General features: G+C 44.8%; 1 protein-coding gene across 2 annotated transcripts in view; it reads right to left on the reverse strand.

Annotated features, from left to right (window-relative positions):
- LOC143775604 (dual oxidase 1-like) overlaps positions 1-25,622 on the reverse strand; it is a 325,016-nt gene that overhangs the window by 188,539 nt on the left and 110,855 nt on the right. For both annotated transcript variants that reach the window (XM_077263942.1, XM_077263940.1), the window contains 3 exons: positions 23,696-23,868; positions 21,281-21,456; positions 12,718-12,836 (listed from right to left, as the gene is read on the reverse strand). In XM_077263942.1, the coding sequence (XP_077120057.1) occupies positions 12,718-12,836; positions 21,281-21,456; positions 23,696-23,868 (468 nt within the window). The remainder of the gene's footprint in view (positions 1-12,717; positions 12,837-21,280; positions 21,457-23,695; positions 23,869-25,622) is intronic.

The raw sequence follows: 25,622 nt of genomic DNA on the forward strand, positions 1-25,622 counted from the left end.
CCTCACTGGAGTCTGTGAGTTTAGCGGTTCGGGCCGCATTACGTGCGGACTGAATAATAAGAATAAGAAGAAGTTTACCACGGTGGAATAACAGTATAGTGCTTTGTTCCAAAGCACTATAATTAAATTAGTTTCACTAAATCAATAAATAGCTAATGTGTTTTCTCCATGGAAATTCCTGAAGACATGAATTTGCTTGAGATAGGAGCCAGAACATTAATAGCAACTAGATGGGTATTTCCTGAAGGAACTACAGATAGTGCTTTGGAATGGTGCCCGGGCTGCCCCTGCAAGACTTTCACACTTGGGTGCCCCTCAGGCGGTCCGATTTGGTGGGTTGGGTCAATCTGGGTCTGATTTTGTGGGCGGGGTAAATCTAGGTCCGATTCGGTGGGCGGGGTCACTTTTGGTCCGATTCTGTGGGCGCGGCCACTCTGGGTCCGATTCGGTGGGCGGACCCACTCTGGGTCCGATTTGGTGGGCGGGGCACCTTAGGGACCAATTTGGTGGGTGGGGTCACTCGGTCCGATTTGGTGGGCTGGGCACCTCAGGGTCTGATTTGGTGGGCTGGGCACCTCAGGGTCCGATTTGGTGGGTGGGGTCACTCTGGGTCCGATTTGGTGGGCGGGGTCACTCTGGGTCCGATTTGGTGGACGGGGTCACTCTGGGTCTGATTTGGTGGAAGGGGTCACTCTGGGTCTGATTTGGTGGAAGGGGTCACTCTGGGTCCGATTTGGTGGGCGGAGCCACTCTGGGTCCGATTTGGTGGGCGGGGTCACTCTGGGTCCGATTTGGTGGGCGGGGTCACTCTGGGTCCGATTTGGTGGGCCGGGCCCCTCGGGGTCCGATTTGGTGGGCCGGGCCCCTCGGGTTCCGAATTGGTGAGCGGGGTAATCTACTATATAATTGTCTAAGGGCACTTCCGTCTTTCTGTCTCACAACACCGCTACGTCATCATCTCGTGAGACCGCAATGCACTCTTGGGACCGGAGCGCGCAACAAGCATCGGGTACCGGCCACTCCAGGTGCAAAAAGCATCGTGTACCGGCCGCTCTAGGAGGTGCAACAACCATCAGATACCGGCCGCTCCAGGAGGTGAGTATGTAACTTTTTTATTTTAATTCTTTTTTTTTTTTTAACAGGGATATGCAGTATACTATGTGACTGGACAATTTACTACGTGACTGGGCAGTATAACTACGTGGCTCTGCGCTGTATACTGCGTGGCTCTGCGCTGTATACTGCGTGGCTCTGCGCTGTATACTACGCGGCTCTGCGCTGTATACTACGCGGCTCTGCGCTGTATACTGCGCGTTCTGCGCTGTATACTGCGCGGCTCTGCGCTGTATACTGCGCGGCTCTGCGCTTTGTACTGTGCGGCTCTGCGCTATATACTGCGTGGCTCTTCGCTGTATACTACGCGGCTCTGCGCTGTGTACTGCGCGGCTCTGCGCTGTGTAATGCGCGTGTCCGTGCTGTGTACTGCGCGTGTCTGCGCTGTATACTGCGCGGCTCTGTGCTGTGTACTGCACGGCTCTGCACTGTGTACTGCGCGGCTCTGTGCGGTATACTGCGCGGCTCTGCTCTTTATACTGTGCGGCTCTGCGCTCTGTACTGCGCGGCTCTGCGCTGTGTACTGCCCGGCTCTGCGCTGTGTACTGCGCGGCTCTGCGCTGTGTACTGCGCGGCTCTGCGCGGTATACTGCGCGGCTCTGCGCTGTGTACTGCACGGCTCTGCGCTTTATACTGCGCGGCTCTGCGCTGTGTACTGCGCGTGTCCGTGCTGTGTACTGCGCGTGTCTGCGCTGTATACTGCGGGGCTCTGCACTGTATACTGCGGGGCTCTGCGCTGTATACTACGCGGCTCAGCGCTGTATACTGCGCGGCTCTGCGCTGCATACTGCGTGGCTCTACGCTGCGTACTGCGTGGCTCTGCGCTGTATATTGGGTGGCTCTGCGCTGTGTACTGCGCGGCTCTGTGCTGTGTACTGTGCGGCTCTGCACTGTGTACTGCGCGGCTCTGCGCTGTGTACTGCGCGGCTCTGCACTGTGTACTGCGCGGCTCTGCGCTTTATACTGCGCGGCTCTGCGCTCTGTACTGCGCGGCTCTGCGCTGTGTACTGCGCAGCTCTGCGCTGTATACTGCGCGGCTCTGCGCTGTGTACTGCGCGGCTCTGCGCTGTGTACTGCGCGGCTCTGCGCTGTGTACTGCTCGGCTCTGCGCTGTGTACTGCGCGGCTCTGCGCTGTGTACTGCGCGGCTCTGCGCTGTGTACTGCGCGGCTCTGCGCTGTGTACTGCGCGGCTCTGCGCTGTGTACTGCACGGCTCTGCGCGGTATACTGCGCGGCTCTGCGCTTTATACTGTGCGGCTCTGCGCTCTGTACTGCACGGCTCTGCGCTGTCTACTGCGCGGCTCTGCGCTGTGTACTGCTCGGCTCTGCGCTGTGTACTGCGCGGCTCTGCGCTGTGTACTGCGCGGCTCTGCGCTGTGTACTGCACGGCTCTGCGCTTTATACTGCGCGGCTCTGCGCTGTGTACTGCACGGCTCTGCGCTGTGTACTGCGCGGCTCTGCGCTGTGTACTGCGCGGCTCTGCGCTGTGTACTGCGCGGCTCTGCGCTTTATACTGCGTGGCTCTGCGCTTTATACTGCGCGGCTCTGCGCTGTGTACTGCGCGGCTCTGCGCTGTGTACTGCGCGGCTCTGCGCTGTGTACTGCGCGGCTCTGCGCTGTGTACTGCACGGCTCTGCGCTGTGTACTGCGCGGCTCTGCGCTGTGTACTGCGCGGCTCTGCGCTTTATACTGCGCGGCTCTGCGCTTTATACTGCGCGGCTCTGCGCTGTGTACTGCGCGGCTCTGCGCTGTGTACTGCGCGGCTCTGCGCTGTGTACTGCACGGCTCTGCGCTTTATACTGCGCGGCTCTGCGCTGTGTACTGCACGGCTCTGCGCTGTGTACTGCGCGGCTCTGCGCTGTGTACTGCACGGCTCTGCGCTTTAAACTGCGCGGCTCTGCGCTGTGTACTGCACGGCTCTGCGCTGTGTACTGCGCGGCTCTGCGCTGTGTACTGCACGGCTCTGCGCTTTATACTGCGCGGCTCTGCGCTGTGTACTGTGCGGCTCTGCGCTGTGTACTGCGCGGCTCTGCGCTGTGTACTGCACGGCTCTGCGCTTTATACTGCGCGGCTCTGCGCTGTGTACTGCACGGCTCTGCGCTGTGTACTGCGCGGCTCTGCGCTGTGTACTGCACGGCTCTGCGCTTTATACTGCGCGGCTCTGCGCTGTGTACTGCACGGCTCTGCGCTGTGTACTGCGCGGCTCTGCGCTGTGTACTGCGCGGCTCTGCGCTTTCTACTGCGCGGCTCTGCGCTGTGTACTGCGCGGCTCTGCGCTGTGTACTGCACGGCTCTGCACTGTATACTGCGTGGCTGTGCAATATACTACGTGGACATGCATATTCTAGAATACCCGATGAGTTAGAATCGGGCCACAGTCTAATAATCATAAGACTACGGATAGTGGTTTGGAATTGTGCTGTACTGTCACTTTAAGAGCTGATATTATCTGACAAAACTTGTGACCTGGTGAGCTGATGTAGATTTCATAGGAGTTGGCATAGTAACTGTGTCTGACTGCGCATATCAATGAGCTAATCAGCCAGGTGGCAGTTATTTTTAGAAATTGCCTCAGAAACCAGCCCATTATAAACGTATAGGAAAATTTCTCCATTGAAACGCATTGAAAGACTTTTTTCAAACACAAATTGCGCAAAAACTACAAATCCGATCGACACGAAAAATACTTAGCACACCTCTCAGGAACGCTGGCTTCGAAATGACACCTCACTGGAGTCTGTGAGTTTAGCGGTTCGGGCCGCATTACGTGCGGACTGAATAATAAGAATAAGAAGAAGTTTACCACGGTGGAATAACAGTATAGTGCTTTGTTCCAAAGCACTATAATAATAAGAAAATATAAGAAATCGGATTACAATATGTTGCTTGAACCTAGGAGGTTCAAGCACCATAATGAGGTATATAAAAAGAACAAAATATTATTTTACAGTGGGCTGCAGCCAAATTTATGATCATTATTTAGCAAACACTGGATTAAAGTGGTTGGATTTATAAAAATATGTAATTATTCTGGTTACAATAATAATGATGTTGCCAATTCCCACTGCCAAGAACCTTGGTGGTACAGATATAAACAGTGTACATTAGGTCCAATAGAAAGACTGTCTGCACATGCACAGAACATGGTGTGCTCCAAAAATAGAACCAGTCAAGGAGGACTTGATTCAACTCAGCTTCATTCTGCCCTGATAATTCTCTGTGGTGCCATGGATGAACAGACCACAGGACTTCAATCTTTACATGGGCACCATCCATGGTTTCCAAGTGGAATATACAACTTGCAATATATACGTTGTTCCATTTCCATATAAATATACTCAATACTTCTTCAGCTAAGCCTTCTATTTTTCTGTTCGGTTGTTCTATCCTTTATATTGGTTAAAAAGGATACTATATTTGACAATCCCTAATATCCAATTTTACATCTTGTCCATAATTTCAGTCCCTGCTGCTATGCATTTTAATAGGGAATGTATTATCTGTAAGTGATCTTTGGGAGACAGAAAGAACAAAATAAAAGCAGGTGAAAAATGTTTTTTATTTGATTTTTACATTATTCCTTGTGCAGTATAAGTGATTATACGATTTTATTCTTTGGATTGGTGCTATTCCAGCGATATCATATTTTTATAGTTTTTTTATATGTTTGGCTGCTCTCACACACTAAAAAACGCTTTTTATTGCAAAAGCATCGCCATATTTTGAGAGCTATAATTGTTCCATATTTCTGCCGACAGAGTCATATGGGGGCTTGTTTTTTGAGGGACGAGTTGTCTTTTATTGGTACTATTTTTGGGCACATGACATTTTTTGACTGCTTTCCATTCTGATTTTTGGGAGGCAGAATGAACAAAAACCAGCAATTTAGGAATTTTTTAGGGGATTTTTTATGCCGTTAGAATTGATAAGGTAGCTTTATATCTTTTACACTAAAAACAATTTTTTTTTAGAAAAAATAATTATTTTTGCATCACTTTATTCTCAGAGCTATAACTTTTTAATTTTTATGCTGAATGAGATGTAAGGCAGCTTGTTTTTTGCGGGACAAGATGACGTTTTAGCAATACCATTTTTATTTACATTTGTCTTTTTGATCACATTATATTCTAGTTCTTGTTCAGCGGTATGATAATAAAGCATCATGTTTTGCCTTAGATGGGATGGGATATACTGGATGCGACGATACCAAATATGTGTTCTTTTTTTTTTTATATTTAAATATTTGTTGGTAATATTTTTTTAATATTTTGTGATTTTTAAAAAATATATTTTTACAACCTTTTTTTACTTTTTTTTCACTTTTTGCAGTCTGATCTGTTATAAAGCATTGTAATGCACAAACATAGCTGGGAGAAAATTACTTGAAAAAGCCAAAGTCCCAAAATTTTAGCAAAACTCAAAGTTGTGACTTTTCAAAGCTTTGAAGCTACTTTTATGGGTTTGATGAATAGAGCCATAAATGTCCTGTAGAGATCCCTTTTCAAAACTTATCTCATTGTCATAAACAGGATTAAAATGAAAGTTAACATCTAGGGGCAGATAACATATGATCCACTGTTGAGAATAGGTGATGGTCACAGCTCAGCTTTTCACTCTCCCTGTGCAGGTCAGAGAACACTACACTCTTCTATACAAGTCAATGAGTTATCTCCAGACATCAGTTTTCTATTGTCCATGTGGAAGCTGTAAAGTATATCTTAACAGCAGTCCAGGAATGGTGGCAGCCCAAATCAGAAAGGGATAGGTTTAGTTAAAAGCCTGTCTAGGTAATTATTTCCCCATATGTATCATAGAAGACTTGTCAGTATGTAATTCTGCTGTTATATTCATAAACCTGGAGATTCAGGAACAACATTGTCTACTCCAGAAAAGAAGCTGCAATGTATTTACTTGAAGGAGAATGCAAAAAGGAAATGGGAAATTAAAACTACCAGAACACACAGTGTTTAATCTCTGGGGATTTCTGTTCCAATGCTATTACCAAAAAAAAAAGATTTAGATCTCAAGGTCTGTTCCTGGCTTTTAACACAAAACTTTTTTTCAGAATACTTCAAAGTTTTTATGTCACCCATATTTTTAATGCAAATATTCTTTGCATATACAGTAGCTACCAGGGCCGGACTGGGACTAAAATTCAGCCCTGGCATTTGAAGTTACACAGGCCCACTTGTCACATGGTGACTGTATAATATCTTTGTACACTTGTAGGCAGGACCGGTTTTAGGCAAAGTGGGGCCCTAGGCAAAGTTTAAAATGGGTCCCCAAATGCTAACATATTGCACATCACACAGAAGCCTTTCTGTTGTATTTACGTGCGCTGAGTTCAGGCCGCTAAACGAGTTTGATCGACAATACTGAAGTTGTTCAACGCTTGTTTCCCGGCCTCTTTCCGCCAGCTGAGTAATAATGATGAGACAGAACGATCACTAATAGATCACTAACAGATCACCATACAGTATCATGTTTTCAGCAGCACATCTACAGTTTACACTGGCAATGTGCTGCTGACAACAAGGCTTTTTGTTCCAGCAAAAACAATCCGAATATGCAGCATTTTACTTGTTTAGTAAAATACACCCCATAGTCCTCCATATATTATAATGTGCTCCATAGTCCTCCATATAGTATAATACACTCCCTATAGTCCTCCATATATTAAAATACACTGCTCAGTCCTCCACATAGTATAATACACTCCTCATAGTCCTCCATATAGCATAATACAATCCTCATAGTGCTCCATATAGTATAATGCACCGCCACAGTCATCCACGTAGTACAATTCACTTCCCATAGTATAATGCACCCCATAGTTCTTCATATAGTATAACGTATTCCCCATAGTCCTCGATACAGTATAATGCAGCCCACATATAGTATAATGCAGCCACCCCAGAGTATAATGCAGCCACCCCAGAGTATAATACACCAACCCCAGAGTATAATGCAGCCACCCCAGAGTATAATGCAGCCACCCCACAGAGTATAATGCAGCCACCCCAGAGTATGTAACCCCCATAGAATATAATACAGCCCACCTCCCCATAATATATAATGTAGCCCCCCATAGAATATAATGCAGCCCCCCATAGTATATAACGCAGCCTCCCCCATAGAATATAATATACCCCCACAATAGTATATAACACAGCCACATAGTACATAACAGGGCCTCCCCCATAGAATATAATATACTCCCCATAGTATATAGCAAAGCCCGCATATTATATAGCACAAACCGCATAGTATACAGCACAGCCTGGATACTATAGCACAGCTCGCGTAGTAGATAACACAGCCCACACAGCAGTATTCAGCACAGACCACACAGTAGTATACAGCACAGACCACACAGTAGTATACAGCACAGCCCACGTAGAAGTATACAGCACAGCCCACGTAGAAGTATACAGCACAGTCCACACAGTAGTATACAGCACAGCCCACAGAGTAGTATACAGCACAGACCACACAGTAGTATACAGCACAGCCCACGTAGAAGTATACAGCACAGCCCACGTAGAAGTATACAGCACAGTCCACACAGTAGTATACAGCACAGCCCACAGAGTAATATGTTATGGTTCTCAATGGCAAGAGAACATAGCCCAGCAAACATACGAACTAGCTCTTGGAAGGATGGAAACTAAACTGACCATGAACTAAACCTGCCGCACAACTAACAGTAGCCGGGTAGCGTAGCCTGCGTTTTATCCCTAGACGCCCAGCGCCGGCCGGAGGACTAACTAATCCTGGCAGAGGAAAATATAGTCCTGGCTCACCTCTAGAGAAATTTCCCCGAAAGGCAGACAGAGGCCCCCACAAATATTGGCGGTGATTTTAGATGAAATGACAAACGTAGTATGAAAATAGGTTTAGCAAAATTGAGGTCCGCTTACTAGATAGCAGGAAGACAGAAAGGGCACTTTCATGGTCAGCTGAAAACCCTATCAAAATACCATCCTGAAATTACTTTAAGACTCTAGTATTAACTCATAACATCAGAGTGGCAATTTCAGATCACAAGAGCTTTCCAGACACAGAAACGAAACTACAGCTGTGAACTGGAACAAAATGCAAAAACAAACAAGGACTAAGTCCAACTTAGCTGGGAGTTGTCTAGCAGCAGGAACATGCACAGAAAGGCTTCTGATTACAATGTTGACCGGCATGGAAGTGACAGAGGAGCAAGGCTAAATAGCGACTCCCACCTCCTGATGGAAACAGGTGAACAGAGAGGATGATGCACACCAGTTCAATTCCACCAGTGGCCACCGGGGGAGCCCAAAATCCAATTTCACAACAGTAATATATACAGCACAGCCCACAAAGTAATATATACAGCACAGCCCACAAAGTAATATATACAGCACAGCCCAGAGAACTATATACAGCACAGCCCACAGAGAACTATATACAGCACAGCCTACAGAGAACAATATACAGCACAGCCCAGAGTACTATATACAGCACAGCCCAGAGTACTATATAAAGCACAGCCCAGAGTACTATATACAGCACAGCCCAGAGAGTACTATATACAGCACAGCCCACAGAGTACTATATACAGCACAGCCCACAGATAACTATATACAGCACACAGTAGTATACAGCACAGAGCACAGCCCACAGTAGTATACAGCACAGAGCACAGCCCACAGAGAACTATATACAGCCCACAGTAGTATACAGCACAGAGCACAGCCCACAGAGAACTATATACAGCACAGAGCACAGCCCACAGAGAACTATATACAGCCCACAGTAGCATACAGCACAGAGCACAGCCCACAGAGAACTATATACAGCCCTCAGTAGTATACAGCACAGAGCACAGCCCACAGTAGTATACAGCACAGAGCACAGCCCACAGAGTACTATATACAGCCCACAGTAGTATACAACACAGAGCACAGCCCACAGATAACTATATACAGCCCACAGTAGTATACAGCACAGAGCACAGCCCACAGAGAACTATATACAGCCCACAGTAGTATACAGCACAGAGCACAGCCCACAGATAACTATATACAGCCCACAGTAGTATACAGCACAGAGCACAGCCCACAGAGAACTATATACAGCCCACAGTATACAGCACAGAGCACAGCCCACAGTAGTATACAGCACAGAGCACAGCCCACAGAGAACTATATACAGCACACAGTAGTATACAGCACAGAGCACAGCCCACAGAGAACTATATACAGCCCACAGTATACAGCACAGAGCACAGCCCACAGAGAGCTATATACAGCCCACAGTAGCATACAACACAGAGAACAGCCCACAGAGAACTATATACAGCCCACAGTAGCATACAGCACAGAGCACAGCCCACAGAGAACTATATATAGCACACAGTAGTATACAGCACAGAGCACAGCCCACAGAGTACTATATATAGCACACAGCCCACGGTAGTATACAGCACAGAGCACAGCCCACAGAGTACTATATATAGCACAGAGCACACAGTAGTATACAGCACAGAGCACAGCCCACAGAGAGCTATATACAGCCCACAGTAGTATACAGCACAGAGCACAGCCCACAGAGAACTATATACAGCACACAGTAGCATACAGCACAGAGCACAGCCCACAGAGAACTATATACAGCCCACAGTAGTATACAGCACAGAGCACAGCCCACAGAGAACTATATACAGCCCACAGTAGTATACAGCACAGAGCACAGCCCACAGAGGACTATATACAGCCCACAGTAGTATACAGCACAGATCACAGCCCACAGTAGTATACAGCACAGAGCACAGCCCACAGAGAACTATATACAGCCCACAGTAGCATACAGCACAGAGCACAGCCCACAGAGAACTATATACAGCACACAGTAGTATACAGCACAGAGCACAGCCCACAGAGTACTATATATAGCACACAGCCCACGGTAGTATACAGCACAGAGCACAGCCCGCAGAGTACTATATATGGCACAGAGCACACAGTAGTATACAGCACAGAGCACAGCCCACAGAGAGCTATATACAGCCCACAGTAGTATACAGCACAGAGCACAGCCCACAGAGAACTATATATAGCCCACAGCAGTATACAGCACAGAGCACAGCCCACAGAGAACTATATACAGCCCACATCTCTTCTCTTCCTCCCCTCCCCTCCTCCGAGAATGGCCCCACAGTCCAGAAAAAAAAAAAAACCTCTCCTCACCTCTCCTCTTGCCAGCGTTGCTTCCGCCTTCCGGCTCCTGTCTCAGCAGCGTGCAGTCTGCCCGGGACACAGCAGGTGCGCGATGATATGATGTCATCGCGCACCCGCAGTGTCAGAGGCAGAGCGGGGAATGATGGGAGAGGAGCGTCTGTAGACGCTCTCTCCTCCATCATTGCATTCAACTGTACCGGCGTCTATACGCCGGTATAGTTGAATGCGACGGCGGGGGCGGTGGATCGAGCGGCCCACCACTGGCACCGGCCCTTCTGGCATTTGCCAGAAGTGCCCGATGGCCAGTCCGGCCCTGGTAGCTACATAGTATTGTGAAAAAAACCTTTAAGGCATTTAACAATCTGCTCTAAAAGAAAAAAAAAATCTTTACTTAAAAATAATCAACAAACATAATCACGTTTTTGTTAAAACCAGCTCTCATTCTGAGAAACATATGATCATAGCTAATACAGTAAAAGGCTCTTTCCTTTCCCTGGATGCAATTTTTAGTTATGTTGGGATTTCTGAATGTCTTTTCTTGGACTGCATTGTCCTTAAGTGTTAGGATTATTTCTTGTTCTTGCCTGCCATCTGGTGGTGCCACTTATTTCTTTTGGCTCACCACCACGAACCATATTGGCATTTTTAATTATTGTTTTACGTATGTTCTTTTGGTCTTGGCGTAGAACAGTATTCTACATATTCCTACATATATGCTAACTATTTGTCCATCTGGGTTCTATAATTACTTCTGATTACTATAAAGCATTTTTTTAGGGATAAACTTTTGCTTTTCCAGTGCTGAGAGAGAGCGGAGTATGGTAAACCAAACAAACTGCTGGATCGTAAGAGAGCTGTAGTTCCCTATTGTATGATGTTAGTAAGCGAAGAATTTTTTGGTGACCTCTGGATCAGTTCTCTATAACACACCAGATGCTACAAATAATGTGAAATTTAGATGTTCACTACTGTATGATGTTAGTAACAGAAGAATTTTTGGGGGGCTTGTGGATTAGTCCTCTATAACACACTAGATGCAACTAACAATTTGAAAGTCAGATGTCCCCTACTGTGTTACATTTAGCAACATAATTTTTTTTGCTTATGTGCGTGAGATCTGTAGACAGCTTAATTTCAACCCAACAAAATGACAAAGTGGGCTGTAAAACGTTTTGCAACAGAAAAATTATATATTTTTGAATGTGCTTTAGGTCTGCAGACAGTTTCATATCACCACAGCACTAAATGACAAGGTGGGATTCAGCAGGTTGTTTCACATTAAGCTCGTGAAAAAAAAAAAGATTTAGAACAGTATACTCTTGCATGGAGCAAAATAGAAGCAGTGCACAACTCAAATGTGTGACATATGCCCTGCTGGCTTTGTCTGTGGACCTCAGTAATGGCAAAAAAAATGCTGGAAGGTCAATTTCACTGATAAACAACCGCCTAGCTAACTAGCTAAAATCTTGCTGCTAACAGTGCCTACAACAGGAGCAGCCTCTCTGCGCTGTTACAGTGTCAAATTAGCACTAAAACAAGATGTCTGCTCTTTATATGGAGAGGGACATGTGATTTCAGCAGCCAATAGCACAAGTCGTTGTGTCAGGACATTGTGGATGTTTCCTGCACCCTGATTAGCTAGCCGTAATGTGCACACATAAAGTTAGGGAAAAAAATTACTGTTTACAAGAACGCCGTGCCTCTGAGCTCTGCAAACCTCCTCTCCTCATCAAACATGTGCCAAACGCTTATGATACACCACCATTATCGATGATAAATTGCTGAAAATACTTGTGGCAACGCAAATATTTTCCCGCACTTTTTACCGAATGTTACCGAATTTTCCTATTTTATAAAATTTTGCTCATGTTTCTGATCACAAATCCGAATGTGCCATATTTGTGCCGAATTTATGTTTGGGGATCAATTCCCGAACAAATTCGCTCATCACTAGTTATTAATACATGCTGTAATTTAGCTAATTTTAGCTATAGCAGGTATTTTTATTTACTTACACCAGCATTTTCCAATAGTGGAAATGCATTAAAATGCATGTGTTTTTTAGCTGCAGATTTTCCATCTCTATTGAATTTCTATGGGGAAAATTAATACATAGAACTCTACATGCCGCAAGAACAATGAACATGTTGTAGATTTTTAAAAATGCACCACAGATCAGTGTATGAAAGCACAATATGCATGATATTTCTATGAAACCTCATCTATTTTTCTGGAACTGTAAGAGCAGGTTTTTTTCAGCAAAATTAGGCAACATCCAAAGCTCACCAAAAACTCATCATGGGAACTTTACCTAAATAGGAAAATACTCATTTGTAAACGTAGAGGAACAAAAATGTTAGAAAGATGACTTTCCAGGTACTAAATCTGAACTTACCATCGACCCAGGTGAACACATTCTGCTGGATATCTCCAAATTCTGCAGAAGTAACTGCTAAAATGACATCATGGAAAGAGGTATTTTTTATCTTTGCTATTTCATCTGTGGTAAATAATCTATAGCATAAAAATATAATAATGTATTAATTCTTGTTAAACTTCCGTATTATGTAAAACCAAATACATGTTGATCGAGTTATAGAAGATTATAAAAGGGAACATGACAGGAATTCCTTGCCCTCTAAACCACCAGCATGTGTGCATTCATATACAAATACCCTGCCTAACAAGCCTTTTCTACTGTATAACTCATAACCATGTGCGTCAAAAAACTATTTTTGAATTCCGTTTTTTATTCGCAAATAGCTTTCAGACTAGTTGATGAGGCGTTGGGTTCCCCAGACTAATCTTTGCTGTCTCTGCAAATCTTGCGCATGTGCTTTCATACCACTTACCTACTCTAATGTTTGTTTTTTAACCCCTTTCTGACATCGGGAGCAATAGTACACTGATGTTGGACACCCTCCCTTTGATGTGGGCTCCAGCAGTGAGCCCACATCTTTCCTGGCACGTCAGCTGTTTTGAGCAGCTGACATGTGCCCGGAACAGCCACGGGTGGAATCGTGATTCACCTGTGGCTATTAACACATTAAATGCTGCTGTCAAATGCTGACAGTGGCATTTAACAGGCGCTTCTGGAAATTGTGCCAGAAGTCTGCCCATCGGTGACCCTGTCACGTGATCGTGGGTCACTGATGGGTTGGCATGACAACCAGAGGTCTCCTGTAGACCTCTATGACTGTCATTGCTGGCTTGCTATGAGCGCTGCCCAGTGAGTAATTCTGCTACATACAAGCGATCTGATCATCGCCTGTATGAAACAGAGCCGAACTGGTTATGGCAGCTTCCAGTGTCCGATGGAGACTAGAAGTAAAAAAATGTTTTAAAAAATATAAAAAATAAATAAAAGTTCAAATCACCCCCCTTTAATAATAATAATAACAATTATAATCTTTATTTATATAGCGCCAACATATTCCGCAGCGCATTCAAAATAAAACAATAAAAAAAATCAAACATACACATATTTAGTATCGCTGCATTCAGAATCGCCCAATCTATCAATTAAAAATCCTGATCGCTAAACGGTGTAGCAAGAAAAAAAGTAAAAACACCACACCTTTTTTCGGTCGCTGCGACATTGCATTAAAATGCAATAACGCGCGATCAAAAGATCATATCTGCACCAAAATAGTATCACTAAAAAAGTCAGCTCGGCGTGCAAAAAATAAGCCCTCACCCAACCCGAGATCACGAAAAATGGAGACACTACGGGTATCAGAATAGGGTGCAATTTATTATTTTTTTCAACAAAAGTTTGGAATTTTTTTCAATATTTAGATAAAAAAGAACCTATACATGCTTGGTGTCTATGAAATCAAAATGACCTGGAAAATCATAATGGCAACTCAGTTTTAGCATTTAGTGAACACAGTAAAAAAGCAAAATAAAAAATAATTGTGGGATTGGACTTTTTTTCAATTTCACTGCACTTGGAATTTTTTTCCCATCGTCCAGTACATGATATGTTAAAATCAATGAAATCGTTCAAAAGAACAACTTGTCCTGCAACAAACAAGCCCTCACATGGCAATATTGACAGAAAAATTTAAAAGTTATGGCTTTGGGAAGAAGGGGATCAAAAAATGAAAACGCAAAAAATGAAATACCTCCGGTCACAAAGGGATTAAATGTCCATATATTATGTCATGTTTCTGCTATTTTTATGTACACACTTGTGTTTCTTCAGATATTTTGTTATACCATGCCTGACAAAGAAACCAAAGTAGTCTCAAAAGCTTGCATTGTAACAAAACTTTATTTTTGTTAGCCATTTAAAGGTATCTTAACTACAAGATTATTATTTTGTTTCTCGCACTGAGAGCAATCTATCAGTCAGGGTGCATCAGTGTCAGCGCAAATTATCTCCTAACGCTATGGCAGGAAACTCAGGAGGACTCAACTGCTGACACAGAGACATAAAATATCTAGACTGCATCTTGCCAAAACGTGCATGAGTAAGCCAGAATCCTTATAGAAAAGTGTATTGTGGACAGATCAAGTCCAAGATAGAGCTGTTTGGTAAAGCACGTAATTCCATTGTTTAGACAAGAAAAGAGCACAGTACCTACAGTCAAATATAGTTGAGGTTCAAAGATGCAAGGTATTCTTAATTCTGAAGATTACCAAAGAAATTGGGTTGAAATACAGTGCCCAGTGTCAGAAAGCAGATTTTGAATCATAGGTCGTGAGACTTCCAGCAGGACAATGAACCCAAACATACTTCAAGAAACACCCAGAAATGGATGGAAACAAATTGATGGAGAGTTCTGAAGTGGCCTACAGTAAGTCAAGATCTAAATCCAATTTAACACCCATGGAGAGATCTTAAAATTTCTGTTAGGAGAAGGCAGCCTTCAAATATGAGAGACTTAGAGCATTTTGCAAAAGAAGAGTAGTCCAAAATTCCAGTTGAGATGTGAAAGAAGCTTGTTGATGGTTATAGGAAGCGATCCACTGCAGTTATTTCTTCCAAAGGGTGTGCAACCAAATATTAAGTTGAGAGTCCAAAGAATTTTGTCTAGACATTTTTGGAATTTTGTGTGAAATTATGTCCAATTTGTCGCTTTTTTTGCGTTCCAATACACACAATGGAAATAAACATGCATATAATTATTACGGCTGGCGGAATGCACCGAGTAAATGTGAAGTTGATATTGGTGCGTTCGCAGCCTGGGGTCCACCGTACAGAAGAGAGACCAGCTGCTAGTGAAATGGTGGCCCCATATGGCGGTACAATGCTAAATTAGACGCGAGTTCCGTCAATCGGTCAGTACAAGGACAAACCCTGTTGCTTCACAGTGTCGTGTAATATTAGTGGGACTAATACCCTAACTAGGGTTGTGCTTGCTCGGAACACTTCTGTGCTAACCGCACACAAGAAGGAACCAGAGCCAAGCCAAGCAACTAATTGCCCCCACTGAAGCTAGCTGCCTGCCTGAACAATTCCCACGGCTAGACGGACACACTCCATATGTAGCCTGAGTGGCAGAGTATTCGCTGGCGACAAGCTCAAACATAAATGATAATAGCGCATGGCCATACGGCCATGTGAACCTTTTATAGTTGCAGCAACTTCAGGACCTTCCTAGAGGACCAATGGGAGCTGCTACAGGACCTGAGCATGTGATCCCCGACCCTCAATGAAAGGTACTCCTTTGGGCATGCTCAGAAGGAGAAAAGTAGGACTTAGTCCCGGAAGTGTCTGCTCGCCGCTGACCAGTACTGGCTACAATGGCTGAGCCTGGAAGGGCAGCAGCAACCAAGCGCACAGTATCTGCCTGAGCCAGACGCTGGGACCGATGTCCCCGCTGAGCAGGCTCCACTGCAGCTGAAGAAGAAAGGGAGAGCACAGCGGAGGTGGATCGAGATTCCTCCTGTGCAGGGGCGGGAACTCAACACCTAACATTACCCCCCCTCCTTGGACCTCGCTACTCTCGAATGCAGCAATGAGCTGCAGAGCTTGAATGTGCTCAGCAGACTCCCAGGACCTGTCTTCTGGTCCATAACCCTTCCAGTCCACCCAAAAATTTTTTTTACCATGTACCACCTTACACACCAGGATAGCGTTCACCTCGTAATCGTCTGTAGACAAACCCGATGTCCCGGCAGATGACTCGGAAAACCGGGACATGTGTACAGGCTTTAAGAGGGACACATGGAAGGTGTCAGTGATACCTAGGCGTGGAGGAAAAGCCAGATGGTAGACCACATGGTTAACCTGTTCCAGGACCTTGAAGGGACCCAAGTAGCGAGGTGCCAACTTAGTGGACTCAACGCGCAGCCTGATATTACGGGCAGAGAGCCACACTAAATCACCAGTAGCAAAGGTCGGAGCTGGGTGCTGATGTGCATCGGCAGAGACCCTCATTCTCTCCTTGTAGGACAGGATGGAATCCTGAGTGTGGTCCCAAATGTCACGTGCTTCCACAGCCCAGTCTGCCACCCTGGAATCGGCGGAAGACATGGGCATAGGCACAGGAACTCGTGGATGCTGGCCGTAGTTAAGGAGAAATGAGGTCTGCCCATTGGAGTTGGCTATGGCGTTGTTCAGAGCAAACTCCACCCATGGTAGCAAGGATGCCCAGTCATCCTGCCTGGCTGAAACAAAATGTTGCAGATATGTGACCAAGGTCTGGTTGGCCCTCTCTACCAACCCATTCGTCTCGGGATGATATGTGGAAGAGAGATTCAGCTCCATGCTGAGTAGACTATGAAACTCTCTCCAGAACGAGACGCAAACTGAGGACCCCGGTCACTGACAATTTTGTCTGGCATACAGTGTAGGCAAAATATGTTTTTAATAAACAACGCTGCCAGAGCCCGTGCAAATGGTAGCCGTGGAAGAGGCACCAAGTGCACCATTTTGGAAAAATGGTCGGTGATCACCCAAATAATGGTGCAGCTACGGGACTTGGGTAAGCCCACCACAAAGTCCATCCCGACCATCTCCCAGGGCCTTACCACCACCAGCAGGGGGTAAAGTAACCCAGCTGGCCGTTGTCGAAGAAACTTATTCTTGGAACAGGAGACACATTCCCAAATATAGTCCCCGACGTCACGGGCCATATGCGGCCACAGTATGTCCTCGCCAGCTGCTGAGATGTCCTCTTGGTCCCAAAATGTCAACCCACCCTGGACGAATGAGCCCAAGAAAAAACCTCCAGTCGCAAATGTGATGGTACAAAAGTCTTGCCATGGGGCACAGACTCTAGGGAGACCGGAGCCATGGTTCTCAGGCTCTCAGAAGGGACAATAAGCCGAGGCTCCTCTTCCTCCTCCTCAGATGACACAATGGAGCGAGAGAGAGCATCGGCATGAATGTTCTTCTCCCCAGAGAGAAAATGGAGGATGAAATGGAAGAACAGAAACCATCTAGCCACTGGGCACTCTGAATGTACATCAAATTCTTGTGGTCTGTATAAACTTGTAAGGGAAAGCGAGCCCCCTCCAAGAGATGTCTCCACTCTGAGAAAGCCAAATTCATGGCTAGCAGCTCCCTGTCCCTGAAGGAAAAATTCCTCTTCGGTGGTGTGAAGGTCTTGGAGAAGAAGAAGCAATGATGCTTCCGACCTTGAGCATCCTTTTGGAAGAGGACTGCTCCAGCACCAAAGCGTAAGGCATCCACCTCCATTATAAACTGCTTATCTACATCGGGGCGATGTAGGATGGGAGCGCTAGCAAAATGAGACTTAATAGAGGTGAAGGCCTTGGAGACCTCCTCCAAACACAATTTGGGATTTGCCCCATTCTTGGTGAGGGCAACTAAGGGAGCTACCAAAGTTGAGAAATGAGGGATGAACTGATGATAATAGTTAATGAACCCCATAAAGCGCTGCACAGCTTTAAGAGAATGGGGCTCTTGCCAGACCATCACAGCCAGTAGTTTGGCAGGATCCATAGCCAATCCCTGGGCGGAGGTGATATAGCCAAGGAAAGGTAAGGACTCCTGCTCAAACACACATTTCTCCAACTTGGCATAGAGGGAGTTTGCCTGTAAGAGGTTGAAGACTCCGGTGGGAGTCAATATCTGGAGAGTAGATGAGAATATCATCCAGATAGACTATGACCGAAGTGGAGATCAAATCCCGGAAGATATAATTTAAAAAGTGTTGGAAAATGGCTGGGGCATTACAGAGCCCAAAGGGCATCACTAGGTATTCATAGTGCCCATCCCTGGTGCTAAAAGTCATCTTCCATTCGTCCCCCTCACGGATGCGATTCAGGTTGTAAGCACCCCGCAGATCTAGTTTAGTAAATACCCTTGCTCCCCAAAGTCTATCAAAGAGCTCAGATATCAGGGGCAGTGGATACTTATTCTTAATGGTGATGGCGTTAAGTCCCTGTGGTCTATGCATGGATGTAGTCCTCCGTTCTTCTTCTGCATGAAGAAGAACCCAGCCCCTGCAGGAGACACTGACTTCCTAATGAATCCTCTTGCCAGATTCTCCTGGATGTACTGAGACATTGCCTCCATTTCCGGGAGAGATAACGGATAGACTCGACCCCGGGGAGGCTCAGCATCAGGCAAGAGGTCAATAGGACAGTCATAGGGGAGGTGAGGCAGAGGGGTCTCTGCAGCCCTCTTGGAGAACACATCCGCATAGGACCGATAATGCTTGGGGAGAAAGGAAAGATCTGCGGGTACCTCTGTAGTAGCAACCTGAACGCACTCCCTCTGACATCTACCCTCACAAGATTTACTCCAACCCAAAATTCTGCCTGTGGACCACTCTATATGAGGGGAGTGATACCGGAGCCAAGGTATCCCTAACAGTACCTCATCAATTCCCTCAGGAATGACAAGGATATAATCTCCTGATGAGATGGCGACATAGATAGAGTAAATAGGATGGTCTGGTGAGTAATCTGAGTAATCTGTGAGGGCAGTGTGGACCCATTCACCACTCGTATGGTTACTGGCTTGGCGAGCATCATCAGGGGTATTGCATGATGTTGGGCGAAAGCAGAGGACATAAAATTGCCCTCCACCCCAGAATCCATGCAAAGCTCTACCGTAAGAGTGGATGGGCCAATGGTAATTGTCCACTTAAAGGACAGTTTAGAAGAAAATGCCGCTGTGTCTAGTGAACCTCCTCCTATGGTTATCAGATGCGATCATTTTCGTGAGCGCTGGGAACATTTACTGGCATAATGTCCTAACTGCTGGCAGACATTACAGACCACTGGTATTCGAGTGGCCCGGGACTTAGATCCCGCTTGAGAAACCTCCATGGCCTAATGGGAGTCGGATGCCTGAACAGGAGATTCCAGAGGACTGGTGAAGGTAGGAGCCAGCCGGAACCTCTGTCTACACTGGGTCCGCTCCAACCTTTGCTCGTTAAAACGAAGGTCGATGCGAGAGGATATAGATATAAGCTCCTCCAGTGTGGCAGGAATCTCCCTGGTGGCCACGGCATCCCTCACATGGTCAGCCAGTCCCCTCCAGAACACCGGAATAAGGACTTTATCCGGACACTCCAGCTCTAATGCCAAAGTCTGGAAGTGGACGGCGAATTGGCTGACCATGGAGGAGCCCTGTATTAATGCCAGCAGTTGGAGCGCCATATCATGGGTGACACAAGGTCCCAAAAAGATCTATTTCAGAGAGTCCAGGAAGCGAGGAGCACTCTGCACCACATGATCATCATGCTCCCACAGCGGCATTGCCCACTCCAACGCCCTGCCCGACAGAAGGGATATGATAAATCCCACTTTAGCCCGTTCTGTAGGAAAACATGCAGCCAGAAGCTCTATATGTATGGCACACTGGCTCACAAATCCCCAACATAGCTTATTGTCACCAGCAAACTTGTCTGGTAATGGGAGACGGGATAATGTCAGAGCAGGGGTGGCAGAGGACAAACTGCCTGCAGCTATGGTAGCAGCCTGAACAGCGACTACGGTAACATCCACAGCTGAGGTTGTGCATTCTAGAGCCGCCAACCTACCCTCCAGCTGCTGGATGTACCGTTGTAGACGCCATTTACTAGCCAGACCCTGGCGCTAGTATTCTGTTATGGCTGGCGGAATGCACTGAGTAAATGTGAAGTTGATATTGGTGCGTTCGCAGCCCGGGGTCCACCGTGCAGGAGAGAGACCTGCTGCTAGTGAAATGGCATCCCCATATGGTGGTACAATGCCAAATTAGACGCGAGTTCCGTCACTCGGTCAGTACAAGGACGAACACTGTTGCTTCGTGTAATATTAGTGGGACTAACAACCTAACTAGGGTTGTATTTGCTCAGAACACTTCTGTGCTAACCGCACACAAGAAGGAACCAGAGCCAAGCCAAGCAACTAATTGCCCCCACTGACGCTAGCTGCCTTCTTGAACAATTCCCATGGCTAGACGGACACACTCCACATGTAGCCTGAGTGGCAGAGTATTCACTGGCGACAAGCTCAAACATGCGGCCATGCGAACATTTTATAGTTGCAGCAACTTCAGGACCTTCCTAGAGGACCAACGGGAGCTGCTACAGGACCTGAGCGTGTGATCCCCGACCTCCAATGAAAGGTCCTCCTTTGGGCATTCTCAGAAGGAGAAAAGTAGGACTTAGTCCCAGAAGTGTCTGCTCGCCGCTGACCATTACTGTGGCTACAATGGCTGAGCCTGGAAGCGCACAGTATCTGCCTGAGCCAGATGCTGGGACCGATGTCTTCGCTGAGCAGGCTCCACTGCAGCTGAAGAAGAATGGGAGACCACACCGGAGGTGGCTCAAGATTCCCCCTGTGCAGGGGCAGGAACTTGACACCTAACAATAATAAAATGAGTAATTGCAATAATTTTATAGGAGAAATACTTCATTTTCTGGAATAATTTCAAGGGAGCCAACATTTTGTCCATGACTGTAACTACCAATGTAACTGTAATGTGCTTCATTTTGGTTATTTTTTTTACACTATCCTTGGATTTTGCTAATTATTTTATATTTTACCCATTTCTTTTATTTTCAAACCAAAATCGGTCTCCATCTCTCAAACGCTGGAACTGGTTCATAGTGATTGCTGTTATAAGCTCTCCAGGGTCTCCATAACACTCCAACAGGGACCCTGGAAGAAGTTCCAGTTTACTGGTATCATTGCCGTATAACATAGCCAAATCGTCAAACAGCTGAAATACAGAACACATTAAATTAGATTTTATTCTGGCAATTCTATAAATGATAATATTCTATTATTAAAAAACTACTTTACTGTCAATATGTGTCTCTGATGTATGAGGAAGAGTCTATTTAAATGTGAGGATAAATTTGTTAAAATTAGTGCAATCTATGATATAGTGAGTGGCTAGCATTTGAAAGATGCATTTGTATTCAACACTAATTTCATGCTTTTTTGTAACTTTGCTTCTTTCTCTTATGCAAACGACTAGCAGATAGCTGTCAATTAGTGTTGAGCGAGTATACTCGTTGTTCGGGTTGTCTCTAGCAGCTGCAAATCATGCAGTTGTGTCGACATAAACTAAATCCCCGAACATGCTGAAATACTTGGAGACCACCTGAACATGCTTGGGAAAACCCGAGCAGCGAGCATACTTGCTCATCACTACTGTCAATGTGTAGGGGCACTGTACAATTCCAACAAATGATGATTTTTAGCTACCAATATGTTCATACTGACCGATGATTGAGAATTTTTACTAGACAGGGAAAAAAAATGTTAGGAGCCTTTAAGCCACATTGTACTAAGAATATTGGTCTTCTCATCTGTGCATTTGAGTCTTTGCCATGTATAATTGTATATAAAACAATCATAAGTAAAGCCATTCGCAGAAGTGCTCCCATTGTCACCGCTATAGCTTTCATATCTCCAGACCAGTGGAAATGTGTTATAAAAAGAGGAGTTGTGCAAATTTAATGTTTAGTTTAAATGCCATCATTTCTATGGATTTACTTAGGAAAACAGGCATAAACACAGTGATCAATTTGCTCCTTTATTTTACAAATAATCTGACCAAATGGATAAAACTTTTTACCTCTTCATGACATATGACATACAGTTACATAATATGTGGTGTCCCAGCCTTTGATGCGGGCTCGCAAGTAGAGCCTGTATCTTTTCTGAAAGATGATATTCTGCCACCATCTGGTTCTAACCAGGTATTTTGGTGTTATTTATCCATTGTGTATGGTATTATTGTTATATTGGTCTTGGTATAGTGGATTTTGTTTAGTAACCGGATGTTGTTTATACTATGAGATTTATAAGTTGTATCTTTAGTCTTTTTTCAATGAGAGGTGGTGTGAACATACATGATCTATAACACTACCAGGCACACCCGGGCAAGTGCTAGGGCCCCAGTCAAAAATGGGGGCCCACTTGCCATCAGGGTCACCGGCATGCCATGGGGCTTTTGAATAAGGGGGAGCCCAGTGCCAGCGCTGGCATCGGCCACCCATCATGATTCCCTGCTACTATGGTCTCTTCAGTATCTTCTGACTCTCTGCGACGTCTCAGAGCAGAGGGCTCAATGACATCACTACAGAGCTCCCTCTGTGCTGAGCAGTGCAGAAAGTCAGAAGATGCTGAAGAGACCGGAGCAGCAGAGACCGGAGCAGTGGGGAATGGCAGAGGTGACTATATATTTTCTTAATGTATGAAGCACTATGTGGGGCTATTATAAACTGTGTGGAGCAATATATGCGGCCCATTATACTGTGTGGAGCACTAGATGGGGCCATTATATACTGTATGGAGCAATATATGGGGCCATTATACTGTATGGAGCAATATATGGAGCCCATTATACTGTATGGAGCAATATATGGGGCCCATTATACTGTATGGAGGATTATGTGTTGATGGCGGTTTTATGCACCTCAGGTCACATGCTGCGCTGGCCAATCACAGCCATGCCAATACTTGTCATGGCTGTGATGGCTCCAGAAGTGCCTACAGTCTAAAAGCATGTTTATTGGCTGTGCTGCAACCTTTCAACAAGCTTTGTTAGACTGCTGAACACAAACAGGAAACCGGACACAAAGTAAAAAGTCTGTGTTCGGAGTTCGGTAACGGGCACTTTCAAAGGTGAGAAATGGTTTCCACACTTCACACAGTACAAAAAAGCAAGTCTTGCAACAACTGTATTCTTTATACTAACACTAAAATGATCAATTGCATTTTAAGCTACAGATTCAATAGAATTATGAGCAGTGCTGGTTTGTGATGACTTATGAAATAGTGATCAGACAAAAAAAATGAAACAAAAGTTCAACAGTAAATTTGAGCATCATTAATTTAAGCTGTCAATATTTCATGCAAATACTGTACAGATTTTTGCCACACAAGCAGATTTACATGTTACATCTCTTTAGACCATTGACAGAATATTTCATATGCATGATACTAACCTGCTTATTTATCTGATAAAGTTTTGGATTGATGTTCTGCCAACTGGTAATTGGTTCAAGTCCAAAGTATTCCCTTGCCCGGTTATAGCAACAAAGTCCAAAGTCTCTCCCTCTCTGAATGCTGTTGGAAATATAATCTGTCCGGGAATATTTCAGTGTCCCATACCAGTAATCTGTTTAGTGAAATGATGAACAACAAACTTCAGTTCCACAATGTGAAATGAAATGTGCTTTACAAGTACGTACTGGGAACCTGCCCAAGCCTATGTAGGCCCACCTAGATCTTCACTGGAAGACATCTACCTGGAGATGTCTCCATACTTTAACACTTTCTTCTGCAATATTAACTTTCAGTGTCTACTGTTTATTGCAATAGGCCTTATAAAATAATAGAAAACAAGTAAAAATATGTTTTTCAAGCATTTTTTTGCAAAAGTTTTTTTTACATTTTTTCCAGTTTTTTTAATGGTCTTATAAAGAAGATTATAGTGAGAACTTCAGAAAAAAACATAAATACAGTCTGCAGTTTTGTGAGAAAGCTTACAGGGAGAGATTAGAAATGATCTTTAAGATGTCACTTTTCTTAAGTTTTTATTCCTGCTTATAGGGGTTAATCAGCCTCAGTAGAATTTTCAGCAAGCTTTGCAGAGTGATGATTCCTAACAGTGCTTAAAATACACACTGTTAGTATTTGGCAATAGAGATGAGCAAATCTTTTGAAATTCAAATCTACCGGCTTCGACTAATTTCTCCCAAAAGATTGATTTGCGGTAAGTAAAAGTGCGTGATTCATATGAGTAAAAAGACTTCAATTGACTTGGAAACATGTGTAGAGCATTGTGAGTTCCTCTTGCAGTCAATGAACACATTTTGAGCTCTGAAATGCAAACACTGCATTCAGAATGTACAAATGATTTCCACTAATCTGGCAAGGGGAAAATGGATGCTAATCAGAGATAACCAACAACTAGTGATGAGCGAATATACTCGTTACTCGAGATTTCCGGAGCACACTCGGGTGTCCTTTGAGTATTTTTTAGTGCTCGGAGATTTAGTTTTCATCACCTCAGCTGAATGATTTACAGCTTTTAGCCAGCATAACTACATGTGAGGGTTGCCTGGTTGCTAGGGAATCCCCACATGTAATCAAGCTGGCTAGTAGCTTTAAATCATCCAGCTGCTGCGAAAAAAAATAAATCTCCGAGCACTAAAAAATACTCGGAGGACACCCGAACGTGCTCGGGAAATCTCGAGTAATGAGTATATTTGCTCATCACTACCAACAAGGTATGTATTCTAAATAGTATTTGTTTTGGGGTAACAGATATGTGCATTGCTGTATATAGAAAGGTGGTGTAAACCAAAGAAGCTGCAACATTTTCACAAGTTTCTGTACAACAATTATCCCTGTTTAGGGAGTATAAAGAGTTTTGCTCGGGTTTTCCCGAGCACGCTCGGGTAACCTCCGAGTATTTGTTATTGCTTGGAGATATAGTTTTCATCGCCTCAGTTGCATGATTTACGGCTTCCAGATACGCTGAATACATGTGAGCAATGCCTGTTTGTTAGGGAATTCCCACATGTATTCAGCTTATCTGGAAGCCGTAAATCATGCAACTGAGGTGATGAAAACTATATCTCCGAGCAATAACAAATACTTGGGGGTCACCTGAGTGTGCTCGGGAAAACCCGAGCAACGAGTACACTTGCTCATCACTAATAAAGAAGCAATTGCTTTTTTTATAGGCAACCTAAAAATAGTCCCTTTAATGGTGAGACAAAACACATGTTCTGTAGTGTTTTGAATGTGAAGAAGTAATGGACTCAAAGCCAGATCCGAAAAAATACGTTTTTTGTGATCTCCAACTGATTTGCTTATCACTAAATCATTTGGTAATTACAAAGGAGTTTTATCAAGCTGTCTAAT

The sequence above is a fragment of the Ranitomeya variabilis genome, chromosome 5 (genome assembly GCF_051348905.1).
Source record: "Ranitomeya variabilis isolate aRanVar5 chromosome 5, aRanVar5.hap1, whole genome shotgun sequence".
Classification (NCBI taxonomy): domain Eukaryota; kingdom Metazoa; phylum Chordata; class Amphibia; order Anura; family Dendrobatidae; genus Ranitomeya; species Ranitomeya variabilis.